This window comes from Micropterus salmoides, unplaced genomic scaffold (assembly GCF_014851395.1).
Source record: "Micropterus salmoides isolate LMB-PRFRI ecotype aquatic unplaced genomic scaffold, ASM1485139v1 Ms_hic_scaffold_3, whole genome shotgun sequence".
Taxonomy (NCBI): Eukaryota; Metazoa; Chordata; class Actinopteri; order Centrarchiformes; family Centrarchidae; genus Micropterus; species Micropterus salmoides.
The window spans coordinates 29,643,184-29,660,320 of record NW_024042261.1 but is presented as its reverse complement, the minus strand read 5'-3'; the positions used below and the strand labels follow the sequence as shown (position 1 = coordinate 29,660,320).

Below are 17,137 nucleotides of genomic sequence, written 5' to 3'. Positions count from 1 at the left end.
TGGATCAGTCTTAAGAGCTAAATGAACTGTAGCAGTGTCTAAAACCCTAGTGCATTTGGTTATCACAGAGAAATACTGTATATGGCAGCCAATAGCTCACTGACCTGAATGTGCATGATTAGTGATCAGTTTTGATCTCCTTGTGTTTACTCACAGCTATAAAGTTCCTCTTAGAAGTCCGCACAGAGCTCAGCAGAAAACATTTGTCTCTGTAACTGTGAGCCATGATGTGAACGAGGAGGCTGTGAAGAGTTGGGAAACTGAAGGATCTTATGGCCTTTTACCTGTTGCGTTTTTGTGTGCAAAACACGATAGATGTGTGTTTGTTGAGGGGACAGCAAATTCTACCAGTTACTGTTTCTGAATTTAGCAGAATCTGTACAGCATCTTGCTTCATTATCTTACTGTAGCAAATGTTCAGAATATTTTCAGAGGGGACACAGTTTGGATAATGATGCATGATTTCTAATCGTGGCACTGTATTTCTGTATTTAGTAATAACATTGAAATATATGGCTAATAATAACTCAGTGATCGGTGGTGAATCCTTAATGCGAAAAATCAATGACCAAGTGATTCTGGTTCAGATTTTGGTAGCAGCTTTTCTTTGCATCAACTTTTTGCTAATCACAACTTTTTTTATGAAGGCTTTCTTCTACACAACCATGCGCTACATCTTATTTGCAAATACATTACTATCTGATTGTTTGTTTTTATTCATGACTGATATCCTGCTCATCTTGAGCTATTTTCGTTTTTCCATACAACTGTGGTTGTGTCTTGTTATATATATTGTTTTGTCTCTGTACACTTTTGTCACACCAGTTACTCTGACAGCAATGACCCTGGAGCGCTTTGTGGCCATTTGCATGCCCCTGCGGCATGGAGAACTGTGCTCCACACGCAGCTCTCTGCGCTGTATCCTCATCATTCACAGCCTCAGCTCTGTACCCTGTATTATAGTTCTCTCCATCTTCTTTGCATCTGCGACCCACCGCTTCTATACCCAAGACATAATATGTTCTGTGGAGACCTTCATTTTGTACAGTTGGCAGAGTCATGTTAGGTCAGCTATAAGTCAATTCTACTTCTTGATTATGTGTATTACTATTGTATTCTCCTATGGTAAAATAACGAAAGTGGCCAAAGCTGCATCAGGAGAGAATAAAAAGTCAACAAGGAAAGGGCTCAGAACAGTACTTCTTCATGCTTTCCAGCTGCTGCTCTGTCTCATCCAGCTGTGGTGCCCATTAATAGAAAATGCTGTCCTTCAGAATAATGTCATGTTATATGTTAATGTCAGGTACTTTAACTACATTACTTTTATTCTTGCTCCAAGATGTCTGAGTCCATTCATTTATGGCCTCAGGGATGAAATGTTTTTTCATGCACTGAAATACATTGTTCTCTGTGGCTTGTATAAGAAACAACCATCAGATTTATTTTGATTAATAAATTAAATCATGATGTTGTGCCATTATAATAACATGTTTTATGTGTATCTAAAGCATTATTTCTATTACAGAAAATTTTAACTGAAATGAATGATCATAGATAAGTTTGTAAGTTGGCATTAGTTATTCATGAGCATGTATGTAATTATATTGCACTGATGAATATCCCATCCCATTCCCTGTACATGCTAATAATACAATAAAGTGACAAACACAATCTTCCTCTTTTCATCTCCTCATTGTTTTTACTTGTTACAATAATGTCTCTTGAAAATAGATGTTCTCATTGTCTGCATCATTAATAGCAGCCTTTGTTTCCTAACATTCTTCACTCTGCCTATTGTTTAGCCAGTTGTTGTACATTTCACTGACCTTTTGGCACTGTGTTGAATACAGTTTGCTGTTACTCAGTATGATCAATTTATAATATAAGAATTTAATAGTAGAATGTCTCAACAACTACTGAAAGGATAACCCTAACCCAAAATCCGAAGTACAGAACTGGTAGTACAGTAACAGGCAGAACACTCATCACATGACAATGACCAGACGGGGACAGAACAGAAAAACCAAACATATATACACCAGGGACTAACAACCAGGCGGGAGCAACACAGGTGAGAGGGATCAGGACTAACGAGACAGGCAGGCAGAGGACAATAAGGGAAAACAGAGACAGGCATGCAGAGGAATTACTGGGGGAACAGACATAACTGTTACATATACTTAATACTAAACGCAGGCCATATCAAACTAAGATGTAACAGATCAGAATAATATAAATGACAAATTAATCCAGACACAAGCAGACAGATCACAAATAAACTACAACCGGCAGGGAAAATGGACTGAAGCTAGGATTAAAAAGAATCAAGATCTGACAAAACCAAAACAAACAGAACATGCAAATGAACAATGGAATCAACAAGGCTAAACAGAGAACACAAGACAAGGAACAAAACCCAAAAACAGAAAACATGGACCGACTGTTACACAGACGGGGTAGGGAACAGACACAGGACCAACCAGGAAAGAGGACAACAGTAAACATGGAAATAAGGAAAATACCAAAACACCACTAAATACCAACAGACAGATCATAACCATATAAACAATAACATTATGTAGAGGAAGCTCACTGAGCAAACTATAAACTAAGTCTAAACTAACAGAACAGCAAGGTGCCCCCAAACAGGGGCCGAACTAATAACCAAGACTAAATAACAGATACCGAACTGATCAATAAATAAACTCACAGAAAACTAAACAGAACAGAAGACAGGACTATAAATGCAGATACAAAACCAAAATCTCAGAATCAAAAACCAAACCCATTACCCCACCACCACCGAACATCTCCATAAGTTCAACCATGAACATGGAAGAAAGGACAGTTCAAAAACAAAGTCCAGGCCGACCACGGTGGGCGGAGGGAGGACAGGAGGAGGGACAGAAAAACAAAAAAACCCCAAACAAAACAGACAGGCCAGGGAGCAGAAAGGGATTCTCGGGCGGGTGGCCTGAGGGCAGTGCAGGGGGGTCATAAAGTCCAGGGGGACGACCAAACAGGCAAATCAGGGCCAGGGAACAGGGCAGCTTCGGGAGGTCGTCCCGGAGCTTGACCCAACACGCCAGGCCCTCAGGAGGCAGAGCTGGACTGAAGGCCGGCAACTGGACAGCAGGGCTGAGGTCCGGCGACTGGACAGCAGAGCTGAGGTCCGGGGACTGGACACGTGGAGCTGGAGTCGGTCTGACCACCAACAGGCGACGTAGAGCAGGAGTTGGCTGGACCTCCAACGGAGACCTTGGCGGTGGTGTCAGTTTGACCACTGAAAAGGGATCAGTAAAAGGTGTCAGTTGGACCACAGAGTGTAACCTGGGGGCAAGAGTTGGCTGGGGACCGGGCAGGCGGCTAGCAGCGCTAGCAGGCCGGGGATCAGCCAGGACAGGCCGGTAGCTAATCCATGCAAATGGATAGCCGCCGGGGCGCTACCTGTCTGTCCAGCCTGCCTGCCTGTGTGCTAGTGCCCCGGTGGCTTGTCATTTGCCTGTTCCAGCTAGCTGACAGGCAGGAAGGCAGGACAGGCGGAGGACTAGCAGCACTAGCCGGGCAGGACAGGAGAATGCTGGCTAGCATACAGCTAGCAGGCCGAGAGCTAGTAGTCCGGGGACCAGGCAGGATGATGCTGGCTGGCTGGTGGCTAGCAGGCCGGGTGCTAGCAGGCCACAGACAGGGCTGGACTGGGACAAAAAATCGTCCCTGGCATTTCTGGCCGAGGCGGCCCACCAAAATCACTCGGACACCCTTCACCAATACACAATTGTTCCATTTAGGGTGTCAGATTAGGGGTGTGATGAAACACTGAGATGTGACATTGCACAAGATTGGTGTCCATGACTACAAGACTATATTGTAATAGATGTACAATTTAGAAAAAATATTTAAAGAAGAAATATTTGATAGGGGGTCAGGGGGTCCTCCCCAGAAGTTTTTTAGTATTAAACACTTAATTCCCTGCATTGTGCGGGCATTTTCTGCACCAATTTATTGTTGAAATGTCTTTATTTTTATAAAAGGAAGCCCAAATTTCAGGTGGCAGACATTAGATTGCATTGCAGGCTTATTGTGCAAATAAACGTTTTTCATTGCATTTTTATTTGTTAATTAACGCTTCTTGGTGCAAGCTATTTTTCAGAACATTTTTAATAAATGCTTTCAAAAAGTGGTGGCTACATGTCCCCAGTGTCCCCACTGTAAACGACCCTCCCTCTCTGCTCCCTGCCCACAGACTGAGCTACTCCATGCTTACCGCTTCACCTCCACTCTCCTCCTGCTCTCTCTCACTCGGCCCTGTCACTTTGTCACTCTGTTTCGCTATCACACCTCCTCCTCTGCCTGGCAGCGGCTACAGCTCTCCTTTACTCCTTCAAGTGCCTGTGCCTGCACTACGCAGGGTACTGCAGCTGATGCTGAAGCTACTGCAGCCCCGGCAGCATAAATATAGGTTATTTTCGCGCATTTTACATGTGTACGGCAGCAGCCGCCTGAAGATTTTTTTTTTGGCCCGCAACGCAAGAAACAGAGAGCAGAGGGGGTGGGGGCTAGTAAGAGATGTGATTGGGCCAGCCCAGCGTCAGTATGGAAAATTACCCAATGGGCCGCTGTCCATGCTTTATGGGCCGGTCGTTGGCCCGTTTTTAAAAACAGTTATATAAAGAAATAATTTACGTTGAGGAGCAGGGGTGTGGATAAAGTCCTCGGATTTATTAAGTATAGATGGAAAATTAATTACACAGAGACTCTGGCTGTAAATGGTGTTGTGATCATAGACTGTATATAAAAAGGTTGTGACGTACCAAAAGCTCATTTATAAATTGTTGTTGATTGTTCTTATGTAGTTTGTATGATGATTTGGCAATATTGTTGTTACACATTCATGCCAATAAAGCTAATTTGAACTGAATTGAATTGAATTATAACAGTAAAACTGCATATAAAGTCTACAACTTACATGTTCCAAGTTTAAAGTCGGCTTCAACCCATCCCTGTCCTTCAGTCCCAAAGTGAATCCTGGTTTGTTATGTCACTGGTCCTCTTTGTGAAATGGTTAGTAACTTCAGTAACTTACAGACAAGGTGCTGAGCAGCTGTTACAGCAGCTGTGTGTTCAAACGTAGCCTAGTTATAAGCCTAGTGTAAATTATTACTATGTAATTCATGCATTACTGAAAAAAAAACAGTTGCACCACGGAGTGAATTTACAACATAACTCTAACTTACATAAAAACTAAGAGTTAACATTACACAGGCCACACATGCTAAGGACTTCTACTGCACAACCATGCGTTACCCTGCCCTTCAAGTTATATGTTATATAGATTTTAGAATGTATTCATATCTAGCAACAGACGTGGCAAATGTTTGGTTTATGCCATACATTTGTTATCTATGCTGTTAATATAAAATAGTAATATATATATAATATGGTAATAGTATCCTTTGCAGTGACTGCAAAAATTAAAGAAAATGTATACAGAGGAAAAACCCTTCACAAACATTCATCCACTCACACCACCATACCCCTTTTAACACTTTGCAAAACATACAGAAAGTGTACATGTGCACTACAGTGAATGACACCTGCTGTCACATTAAAAATAGCCAACATATTGAGTGTTTAGGAGACAAAAATGTTGTTATAATTTAGTCATGTTTGGTTAGCCATAAATCAGTTTTACGTCTTAAACATGTCAATCACATGTCCTATTTTAAAATAATGACTCATTCCAAGATTGGAACCCATTAAATTCATTATTTATTAGATAGCAAATTCTGCTACCTAAAATATAAGACAGCACAAAATAATAAAAAAGACAAGACATTAATTTGGGACTCCTGTTTATTTGCTCAAATTTTATACAAAATATTTTGCTATATTATATTTCCACAATTCCACACCGTTGTTCACTACAATTTCTACATTTATTATGTTGACTGTATGTTTGTCTACATGTAGCACCTTATCACCACAGCAAATTCCTCATATGTGTAAAACACTAGTTGGCAATAAAGCTCCTTCTGATTCTGATTCTTCTGATTGAGAGACCTCTTGAGCTTTCTTAAATAACTGGGAGAGTAAGAGCAATTCTTAGCTTTAAGAAATTTGATAATTTGCTTTTATTCTTACGTTTGAAAGTAAGGGGTAAATTTCATGAATTCTTAGCACTCAAGACAAAAAGGGCACTTTGAGAAGCTTGATAAATACCAGCCCTGGGCCCGTATTTATCAAGCTTCTCAGAATTACTCATGAGAACACTGCTAAAAACTGACTTAGAGTAAAAAAAAATCTTGGCTCAAAGCTGTGCTTAAAAGTTAGTTATCAAACATCGTAGTCCTAATTTGAGTGAAGTGTAGGACTAAATCTTAAGTGTCAGTCTTAGTGCTGATTTACAACACTTTGCTGTGCCGCAAACAGGATTTTGGATGACGATGTCGCCAAGGACCAATCACTGAATAGATTTCCTTATTTAAGAATATTCTCAGATAAATTCACATCGAACGGTGAAATTCCTAAGTGGAGTTTATATTCAACACACGTTTAACAATAAAGAATTTTCGAGATAATACATTAATAAATGAAAGATAAAAAAGTTTATCTTTATATGAGCGCCATCAAATGCGCCTACTGCTCCTGTATTGCCGGCTATTTGCATGAACTGTGTTTGCTTCTGTCGGATTATGGGGGTGTTGTTGTGTGGAGCTGTCGTTTAACTGAAAACGCATTACTGTGTAAAGTCAGTGGTGAGATGACGTCTCTCACCCATTCCCTGACCGACCCAGTCTTATTAACTGCGCGTCATTAAATATAATTCACATACATTCTTCCTCTCCTGAAAGATGCGTCTATGTCTCCACAGCGCCATCACAGCTCCTAACCACTTTGAGAGACCTCTTGAGCTGTCTTAAATAACTGGGAGAGTAAGAGTGATTCTTAGCTTTGAGAAATTTGATAACTTGCTTTTATTCTTAAGTTTAAAAGTAGGAGTAAATTTCATGAATTCTCAGCTCTTAAGACAAAAATTGCACTTTGAGAAGCTTGATAAATACCGGCCCTGGTCCTAAGTGAACGGTCACACTAAGAGTGATTCAAAGGCTTCTGTGGATCTGCATCTTCACTGGGCAACTCTGGAAAAGAAGCAGCTCAGTGAACTATCAAGGCTAAGTATAGAGCTCTAGTTCAGTGCCAAGCGGGAGCAGGCAGAAGCAGGGGAATTTAAATGCTGACCCTTGATTAAAAACAATAAGAGCAATAAGGTAGAGCAGTGGGTGTGGATACTCCAACTATGGAGATACAGCGAGGAGACAGCAAGAACTGTGATTAGTCAGCTGAGGCTGTTTGCGTTTTCTCTGGTGGAGAATGTCAAAATCAATGAAGTTGAAGAAACATTCAGTTGCCTTCACCTTTTAAGGCCTGCCTCATCTGAAGGTTAATAGTTCACGGCTTGTCATAGATTACACTTTATGTACATAAAAGGCAGCTGATAATGCTGCAATCATACGTCATTATCTTTAGGCTACCTTTCAAAGCATACATCAGCACATACTGGATCTTAAATCAAATAGTGAGTTTTATTTTTTCTATTATGTGAACAGTGAAAAAACAATGAAGCAAACAGTTTCATAAAAAGTGTCTTTGTTACAACCAAACATACAATAAACATTGTGATCCGATGTTAGATAAACCCCACTGCCCTACACTGGAGATTTGATAATCACTTTCCAGAAGCTCCAAAAGCAGTTGACATTCACTAATAGAAAAATAGTCTTAAATAATAAATTATGCAATTGTAAAGAATTACCAATTATTGGTAATTTATTTCAGTCCTTTTCAAATTAAATTTTCTTTGTGTAAAGCAAACATGTAAACATCTTACAGGCTCAAAAAGGGGAATAAAACAGAAAGGTCAAAGCTTTCAAAGGTGAAAGCTTTCTTTGTTTTGTTCGTTTTTTACTGTTTTCCAATATCTCTTTCTATTTGTCTTAGTCTTCTCGTAGATAAGCCTCATGCACCTCATGCTCCTCACTATCAGCTCGGAAGGAAGCATATTCTGCCATCCTTTGGATCTCTTCTACTTTAGTCTCCGCCAACTTCTTATCTGCATCCATTGATAGTTTCCGTGCCTCCTCCACCTGTGACTGGGCCACCTGAATGTTCGTTCTCATTGCGATGGATGCCTGCTCGGCTCCTGGAAACACACAGACACAAACATGCATTCTGTCAAATTTCAGTTGCAACATTAGATGTGGACCTAAAGAAGGCACTCCTGTCCACTAAATCCATTTTGTTTTAAATTAAGATCTATTGAGCATGTGATCTGTACATTTAACAAAATGTAACACAGACCGAAGGAAAATAGGATTTTAATCTATTCATTATTCAATCATTAGAAATACAGCTGCACTCGGGTACCCATTTTACTAACCTGAAGTGTATGCTACCTCAGCTGCCATTTTACACAAGTTGACAGCGTTGATCCAGCTTGATTCAAAGCGTTTGCATTGAGCTAGTCTGTCACTAATCTGTTAGGACAAAGACAAAAGACAAACAATATAATAAATAATAAATTTAATAAATTTTTTTTTACTGTTTTGCAAAGAGTAAAAGCTGATTTTAACAGGAAACTGAATGCTAGAGTACATTTAGGTTTGATTTCAACAATTTGTGTCCAGAGAGGACAATACAAACTAACCTCTGCACGCTGGCTATTGATCACTTCCAGGAATGAATCCCGCTCTGCTGGGGTCAGCTTTCCCAGTGAGGCTAAATACCGCCTTTGGACAGCGATGCGTGTGTGCACAGCCTTTTTGTAAACAGAGGGAGGACAGACAGTCAGAGACAGTGCAGGGTCATTTTTAAAATAATAACGTTACAGTAGTTTTTATCTGCCTTACATAATGTTAATAACACATGATTGATGACAGTTAATTTCACAATGTTACTGTTCTCCATAAATGCCTAGAACAGATTTTGTGATTTACTCCTGTGACTCTTTCGCATAAGATGAAAAACTACCTTCGAATAGTCTGTAATGGCATCTATGACAGCCAAGGTGGTCTGGGAGAGGAAAGTACTTGAGCTGTCTGTAACCACTGAGGCTGCTCTTTTGATCAGGGAGTCATGAGAGAGGTTTTCCACTTGCTGCAAACAAAGAGGGAAATTCAGTATTTTAACTCCTTCCCTCAGTTTTTCCAAGTACAAAATATGAAGAACAAGAGCAAACTTTATCCGAAGAGACAAACAATTTGTGCAGTTTCAGTTCATTGGGCTGGTGCGCGTACTTAGTTATAAATGTATGTAATACTGTCTCTGGTAGGAGACCCACCTGTGTAAAATGTATACCAGAAAGCCCATGGCCAACACTTAGAGATGCTATGCTCATGTGCAAAGTATCTGTCCATTCTCCCAACTTCTGAACTCCAGGCTTCCTCCTGCTGAGTAGGACACTCTCAGACCTGCGTTAGAAAAAATAGAACAGAATATACTCACGTTATTACAGTGATAGATGGTATTTTAGTTGTAGTATTGTGAGTTATAACATTGCCAGCCAAATCTACAGGTGATATGAGAAGTCAAACCTGAATTAATCTAACTGCATGGAAATGTTGAAAATGTTTAAACACAAGCTGCTGAAACTTACGTTAATTGCCATTTACACACATGTTGACTGTAACTTACATTTCTATTGCATAGCATTTGACATAATACATTTTCTAGAAACTCAGGCTACATTCTGGCAGTCCCAAAATGTCAAGAGGAACAGCTCTATAGGCTATGTTCCAACTGCTTAGTATATGCCATTGCATATAACCTACCTTAGGAAACGGATACAGGCTGCTCCTCTCCTAAGCACACTCTTGTTGGTGTGCAGCAGGGAAATGTCCGTCTGATTTCGCAGAAGTCCTCCAGCAACACGGCTGGTACATACTGAACACTGGCGAACGGCTTGCATTTTGCAGATTAACTTCTGCCCTTGAAGAATCCTATTTGATATGATACATCTAAAATGAGGAGCTGAATGTAGGTTCTCTGTTTTCAACAACTGAAACTAATCTGCTGTCCATTCACTGTTACCCCGTCTTTGTAAATTCTGAGAAATAATCTTGTTCGCTGCATGCAATCTTTCAGTCTGCTGGACGATGACCAACTGGCGTGTCCTGTGGGTATTTGTAAGGCCCCGGCAACATATTATTACGTAAAAGGTATTGATCTGTTGACTGTGCCAGCAAATGTGCGTATTTGGCTTTATCTGAAAAAAAGCCCACTGATAAAGCAACTACGTGCAGCTTTCCCTCTTTCCCCTCTCTCTTTGTCTCTCTTTCTCTCTGCCTTGCTGTTATTTGTGTACGCATAAAAAAGAGGACCAGTTTGATTTGAGGACAAAATTTTTTTTTTTTGAAAAATTAAGGACCTTTAATGTTTGTTGGTGTGGGTTCGAACTGTATCACAATATTAAATCAAGTCCCAGGGAGGGTTTATATTACAAGCTTTGTTGATGCTTGACACCAAGACGTGGACCTTGCAGATGGCCATGAGCTTATACTCAATGGGCGTTATTAATTAATAGGGGGCTTGGCTAGCACTTCTGTAGCCAATTGAGCAATTAGCACTTGTGTTCAGAATGTCGCAGCCTAATCATACAAAGACTTTGGCAGGAGTCAATCCTGAGGGGACAAGTGAGATGACATATTAATTTGGTCAGGGATCTTTTGCTTTGTCTTGGCTATTGACCAGCCTTTTCCTTATCTCATGTTTTCTGTAAACCACTCTTCTCATCTCCCAGACTGATTTTATTCTGTTTATTCAAGTCAGATACTTTTAACTATAATGTTTAATCTTGCTCCAGGATGTCTGAGTCCTCTCATGTAAGGCCTCAGGGTTTTTTTCTTGAGATGAAAAGCCTTCTTTGGCTTGGGTAAAAGAAATGACTGAGAATGAATGTGTGAAGTCTGATTCTCAAAGGCTAGCTAAATCCTGAACAAGACCTGAAGTTCCCTTTAAACTGAAAATACTTAACTCCTCTTCCTGGCACACAACAAGAAGAAAATGTAGGTAGGTAGCTTAGTAAAATTAAGTTTGCAACCTGATTATGATTAATTTATTTGAAAAATTAAAATTTTATTTTTCATTTGCTGCTGTTAATTAATAATTGCTATTAATTATTATTATTATTATTATTCTATTTATTACAGTTCATTCATTTATATTTTTTGTTCCTCTTTTATTTAAATACCCCTTACTGTGTCATTGATCAAAATAAATGTATTTCTGAGTAATTTGTGATTTCTTTGTCAGAAAAAAATGTTGATTGATGAAAAAATATTATTTATATTAGGTACACTGTTAGGTCTATACCTTCACCTGCTTATTAAATTTGTTGTTGATATAGTAAAGTTGCTGAGGTGGTTCTGCTGGGGCAGAACGTTTGTTTTGGACACAGATTTTGGTCCAGTCCCCTGCAGTCCCGATTACTGACGCAGAATTTACGTAAAGAGCCGGTGAGCCCCAGAGAGCTGCTCAACAGAGTCAACTTGTTTGCCAAATAAATGAAAAAGATTGCACAATTAGACTTAGGAGCTTTACGTTAATAATCAGCCAGTCTGTTAATTACTGAACAGGGGATTTGAGACCTGCTTTCTAACTGTGCTCCGGAGATATCGCACAGTAGTCTACCACATGCCAGTGCTGCACATTCAAACTAATTGTTTAAACTACAGAAACATCTCTTTGTAGGTTTCATCATCTTCTTCAAAAACACTTGCAAGTTACCTCTCTACTCTTTACTGACATCAATCTGAGCAGCCTTACACATACTGTACAGTACATACAAACCTATGGTTGCAGTACTCCATTGTTACTGACATAGAAATGTATATGATTGTTTTTGTTTATGATTGATTCAGGTTCATTCTGGTAGAGTTTTGAGATATAAAGCTTCAAATATTTGGCATCCCACTCAACTGTTTTTCTTTTTTGTCATTTTAATTTCACCCCAAAGTTTTTTATTTTCCACATTTTCTTGATTCTCTAATCCAGAGCAATTTACAAGTTTTAATAATAAGCATAATTCCAGGATAACAAGCAAACACAAATATACAGTACTGATCTTTGCTTCGACTGTCAACAAAATGTACCCCCCTCTCTCTGGAAACATATGTCCAACCAAACAGACTTTTACAGTCATCTTAAGAGCAATGTCCTTTAACCCTGACTCAAACCATGATCCTCTTGAATCTGACAGTAACCTATGTTGTTTATGTGTCTGGACTTTATCTTAACCAACATTGCTGAGTCCATATATCAACAGTCTATTGACAGTAATTTGAGCACATGCAGATAGTTGACATGATATAGTCTTTATTATCTCCTGAGGCAAGTTTTATAAAGATAGACTGTGACTATGGCTTAAATGAAACTAATAATCAGACTTCAGATAGACATCTAAATTCTTTCTAGTTCTAAACTATTTTAAAAGGTAACTTTGGTATTTTTCAGCCTGTACCCTATTTACCTATGATTTTTTGTCATGTGACTAACTGGGAGAACATTTTTTGAAACCATGTATTGAATGAGATCTCTGCATTCGGTAGCAGCAAGATAGGGCTGCAACTTAAAGCTGTGAGGTAAAATTGTTGTTTTTATCAATGGAGTCTGGTGGCTTGACAAGAATTAGATTTTTTCTGGTTAAACAAAGGATCTTACTCTTCTAAAAGTCTATCTCTGCAGGGATCTTTTCTACAATGTCCTACTTTTTGTGTCAGTGGCAAAAACAAGCACTTTAGTGGGCGTATTTTGACGGGGGGCAATTGCTTGCAAGGATTATGTTGCAGCCCTGTCTCAATCTCACTCAATACTGGACCAATTTCAATAAATGTTGTCCCAATTAGTCACATACACACACAAACATGGGAAAATAAGGTCCAGGATAACAAAGTAACCCTTTAAGTAGGATTAATGCAATGAATTGTGGGTAAATTAAGATGTTTTTCAAATTAAAAACATGGATGACCAAGCAACAGTGTCAAACTGCTCAGCTCCCTTCACTCCACCAAAAAAACATTTGCATTCTGCAAGATTTCAGTAATTATAAGGACCTTTTACTGGTAAAATTCAGCATCAAGAGTAACAACACAAAAAAACAGTAGCATAAAATCTCAGTGCAGCGCAGACTTGTAGCAGAGCTGCGATGCTGTGGCTTCTTATTGTAGGGTGTTCAGCTGGATAGTAGCTTAGCCGGATGCCTTCTTAAAAGTCATTGTGTATTATAGTACAGCAATAGTGATTCCTATTACTAATATAAGATAGAAAACTTTTCACATTTCATTAATTGGGCCCAGGACCTCTTTTGGTAATCCTACAGTCGTCGACGCATCTTGAAGTAGACTTTAGACTGACAGTAACATCTGCAGCTCCTTAGCCACTGCAATTTTCACAGTCACACTAAAGTAAAAAGCATTGATGGATGCTGCCAAAACAGTTTGCTCAATGGTTCACAAACTGCAATGAACAAGACACAGCTGGAACAAGTGACCCAGCTCACTTGAAAGCGCACACTCAGCAGAATCACCACAGTGCCAAAAATCAATAGTAAAGCTCCCCCTTTTCCATCTGGCAAAAGCTCAGTTAAGTGACTTAAAAAGTTTTCCACCAAACAAGCCCACTTTTGATCATGGGGGATGTAAAAATTATGAATTGGCACCAGAACTGGAGCCGTGCAAGTGGGCAACAGAACCGGATTCAGCAGCCCAGTGAACACAGCTGAAACAGGACCGAACACAGCCTCTAAGACCAACAGAGGCCAGTTTGACAGGAATACAGAACCTAGACTATTTACACCAGTAAATGTTGACATTTTGTGAGTTTATTTTGATTGGACTAAAATAGTTTATGATTAGACCAAAAAACACTAAGACATATCTTGAGCTTGACTTGGACTTGGACTCGCCTCTTGATGGACCAGGGCTAGCTGGTTAGCATGCTAACATCAGTAGATATCTCTGCAACACAATATAGATATCTTTGACAAAACATAGGAGCTTTTACTTTTTATATTCTGATGTAGTTCATTTTATAATGTTTTAAACTCTTAAATCTGCACATAACTTACCAACTTCACATTGGCCACATTCTATCCATCCAACTTAAGATAACTGACCAATAACTGACCCTTATTTGCTTTGTTAGCAAGCTACCATTATATAAATAAACCTCCCCAAATTAATTATATACCTCTCTGTTGCGTTACCTCTGTTGTGGGTTCTGATCATATACAGTAATGGTTCTGACAAATACTCTTTGAATTTAATTTAATTTATCTAAAATAATATACAGTGTCCTCTGTACGTACATGTATGTACATCAATTCAATTCAATTTTATTTTATTTATATAGTCTTCAGTGTTTGCAAATGCTGAATTTCCAAAGGTCAGTTGAATATCTTTTTGTAGAACCCACTTTGATCAAAAAGTTATTTTAACTTTTCAATAAGTTATTTATATGCCATACGTTGTGACAGTTGTGAAACACTTATAAATACAATTTCTATAGTTCAATAGCTCCCTTCCAAAAGGATTATCTACCCACGAGCCCATCTTCCCACTGAAATCTGTTCTTAATGAGACCCAGAATGCTTTATGACGTAGAATGACAATAATGCATCTCTGGAGATTTGAGTCAAACAGATCTGAATGAGGCCGAACTCTTTGGATAAAACAAAGAACCTCCCAGACATGTTGTTCATTGAAGACACATTTTATTATAAGAAGAACGAAAATCTAAAGCTCAGTCGACTCTTCTGGTTGATGAAGACAGTCATAGGTGAGTGAATGGCTCTTTTATTCTGAATGTTGGCTCTGTATCTATAGTCTGTTTAAAGTGTGGATGAGTTTTTTCTCTCAATCATTTATATATTGTTCTTTAATATTAATATATAAATAATAATTAAATTAAATACACATTCAGCTAAATTCTGTTCTTATTGTAATCCTACTTAAATTGTCGGTGTGTATTTTTGAGGATGTATTTCAGTGTGGATTTCTCCATATTTCTCCAAAAGATTGGCTCCGGTCCTCAGTTGCAAAATGCAGAATCAGACTGAATTTCCAGGAAATGCAACTTCCCTCAAAAACCTGTCTATGATAATCAAGGTGTGTGTGGTTATCCCCTTTTTCTGCGTCTTCCTCTGCTGCATTATTGTCATGCTGCACATCTTTGCATCTCACAGGCAGTTCCTGGACACCTCACGTTACATCCTGTTTGCCTACATGCTGATCAATGATACCCTCCAGCTCTTGTCCTCTGTACTGCTCTTCCTCTTTGCCATGGGCCAGGTGAAATTTGCTATTATCTACTGTGTTCCTCTGCTGTTCATTTCCACTGCCACTTTCCAGAACACACCCTTAATCCTGGCCACCATGTCACTGGAGCGTTATGTTGCCATCTTCTATCCTCTGCAGCGCCCAGCTGCCTGGCGCTCAGACCGCATCTGGATCATTATTCTGTCCCTGTGGCTCATCAGCTGTATCTACCCTATCATTGACTACTCCATCGGGGCACATAATCCTGCTGTGGATGTTCTCTCTACTCCTGTGCTTTGCAAAACTATTGTTGTCAGCTCATCTCCAATCCAGACATTGTTCAAAGTTACTGTGAGTGTTCTCTTCTTTGTAGTAGTGGCTTTTATCATCCTCTTTACATATGTGAGAATCCTGCTGGAAACCAGGAAGCTGGGACAAGACAGAGTGTCTGTGAGCAAAGCCATGCACACTGTGCTGCTACACGGCTTTCAGCTGCTGCTGTGCATGTTGGCCTTCACCAGCCCCATCACTGAAAATCTCATAGTGCTGCATGCCAACTGGCTACAACAAGATGTTGCCTTTTTTAATTACTTCTGTTTCATGCTAATTCCACGCTTTCTCAGCCCACTTATCTACGGCTTTAGAGATCAGAGTCTCAGGGGCTACATCGGGAGAATATTCCTCTGCTGCTCAAATAAAGTCAAACCCCGTGTCAGAGGCAAGCTGCAGGACAATGTGTCTACTTCTTGAAGTGGTTGATATAGTTTTGACAGAGCTCTTCAACGTAATGCACAAATGTCCTGTCAAAATGTTTATTTGAGATGTTTAAACAGGGTATCTGCAGGTCTTGAAAAGTGAGAGTTCAGTTTCCTCAACAAAAAAGGCCTTAGAAGGTATTAAAAAGTCTTAAGTTTATTTAACAATATATTTTCTTGCCTGCTTGTTGTAATGTTGGTATGAAATGTTTTTGTATCACTTTACAGGATGTTGGGAGATGTTACACATTTTTTTTATTTTTTTATTATTATTTTGACAGTGGATTGTGCACAAAGGAAGCTTTTAGATGTTTCAGTCAGCACCATCAGACTTCAAGCAAACACTGTCAATACTGGTACATACAGTAGATAGGAAGCTCATTGTCTCATAATGGGTAAGTGTGGGGAGTGATTTTTGCAAAAACTTAAATGGATTAATCATTTTTAATTGGTTAATCTATCTGCCCAAAAGTGGGCAATGATAGACATGTCTTGAATTGCATTCTATTTGGTATTAAAAAGGTCTTAAAAAGTCTTTAACCCTGTTAAAAGATTTACTATCTTCATAAATGGAGTGTACAATAATGTTACATCACTACATATCACAACATTGTGTAAATAAGAGAACAACTAAATCTAATATCTGAACAAGAATTAACTATGAATTGATTAAACCCTGGTACCCACTGCTGCCCGGTGAAAGCAATTATGACCCTTTAATTTTGTGAACACACTGGCATCATTTAGCGTTATAGATCTAATGCTGTTACATAAACCAGACAGTGACCCTATTTCTGTGCCAGCAGCATCAATAATGATTACACAATTGTGCTGGTGAATTTAAGGTATCCTGTGTGGCAGGGCTGCAGGCACACTAATGCTTTTGGCCTTCTGTAATCCACTGTGATTAGACTATATTACTGATATTTAAGCCTAAACTAAATAAGGATAGCAATTTAATTTTTGATCAGATTTTACCCTTCCCATCATAAGGAAGCAACAGTATACTGACCAGATATTGAGAGACCACATCATTTACATACTTTCATTTGCATTTTTTGTGCATTCCTATTA

At 39.1% G+C, this 17,137-nt stretch overlaps 3 protein-coding genes across 3 annotated transcripts; 2 read left to right on the top strand and 1 right to left on the bottom strand.

Moving 5' to 3' along the window:
* The first annotated feature begins 512 nt into the window (after positions 1 to 512).
* Positions 513 to 1,531, top strand: LOC119883066 (odorant receptor 131-2-like). Its single transcript, XM_038693561.1, has one exon. The coding sequence runs from the start codon at positions 513 to 515 to the stop codon at positions 1,446 to 1,448; it is 936 nt and encodes a 311-aa protein (XP_038549489.1). The 3' UTR covers positions 1,449 to 1,531.
* Positions 1,532 to 7,562: 6,031 nt separating this feature from the next.
* LOC119883067 (diablo homolog, mitochondrial-like) lies at positions 7,563 to 10,166 on the bottom strand. Its single transcript, XM_038693562.1, has 6 exons — positions 9,828 to 10,166; positions 9,338 to 9,467; positions 9,028 to 9,153; positions 8,705 to 8,815; positions 8,438 to 8,534; positions 7,563 to 8,200 (listed from the first exon to the last, which is right to left on the bottom strand). Exons 1-6 carry the CDS (start codon positions 9,962 to 9,964, stop codon positions 7,995 to 7,997), a joined length of 807 nt encoding a protein of 268 aa, XP_038549490.1. The 5' UTR covers positions 9,965 to 10,166; the 3' UTR covers positions 7,563 to 7,994.
* Positions 10,167 to 11,352: 1,186 nt separating this feature from the next.
* or129-1 (odorant receptor, family H, subfamily 129, member 1) lies at positions 11,353 to 16,198 on the top strand. Its single transcript, XM_038693559.1, has one exon. The coding sequence runs from the start codon at positions 15,093 to 15,095 to the stop codon at positions 16,056 to 16,058; it is 966 nt and encodes a 321-aa protein (XP_038549487.1). The 5' UTR covers positions 11,353 to 15,092; the 3' UTR covers positions 16,059 to 16,198.
* The last annotated feature ends 939 nt before the right edge of the window (positions 16,199 to 17,137 follow it).

Coding starts and splice junctions, on each gene's coding strand:
- LOC119883066 (XM_038693561.1), top strand. CDS start 513: ATGGCTAATAATAACTCAGTGATCGGTGGTGAATCCTTAATGCGAAAA.
- LOC119883067 (XM_038693562.1), bottom strand. CDS start 9,964: ATGCAAGCCGTTCGCCAGTGTTCAGTATGTACCAGCCGTGTTGCTGGA. Junction 9,154..9,337: donor CTGGTATACATTTTACACAG/GTGGGTCTCCTA, acceptor CTTTGTTTGCAG/CAAGTGGAAAACCTCTCTCA. Junction 8,816..9,027: donor CCATTACAGACTATTCGAAG/GTAGTTTTTCAT, acceptor GTTTACAAAAAG/GCTGTGCACACACGCATCGC.
- or129-1 (XM_038693559.1), top strand. CDS start 15,093: ATGCAGAATCAGACTGAATTTCCAGGAAATGCAACTTCCCTCAAAAAC.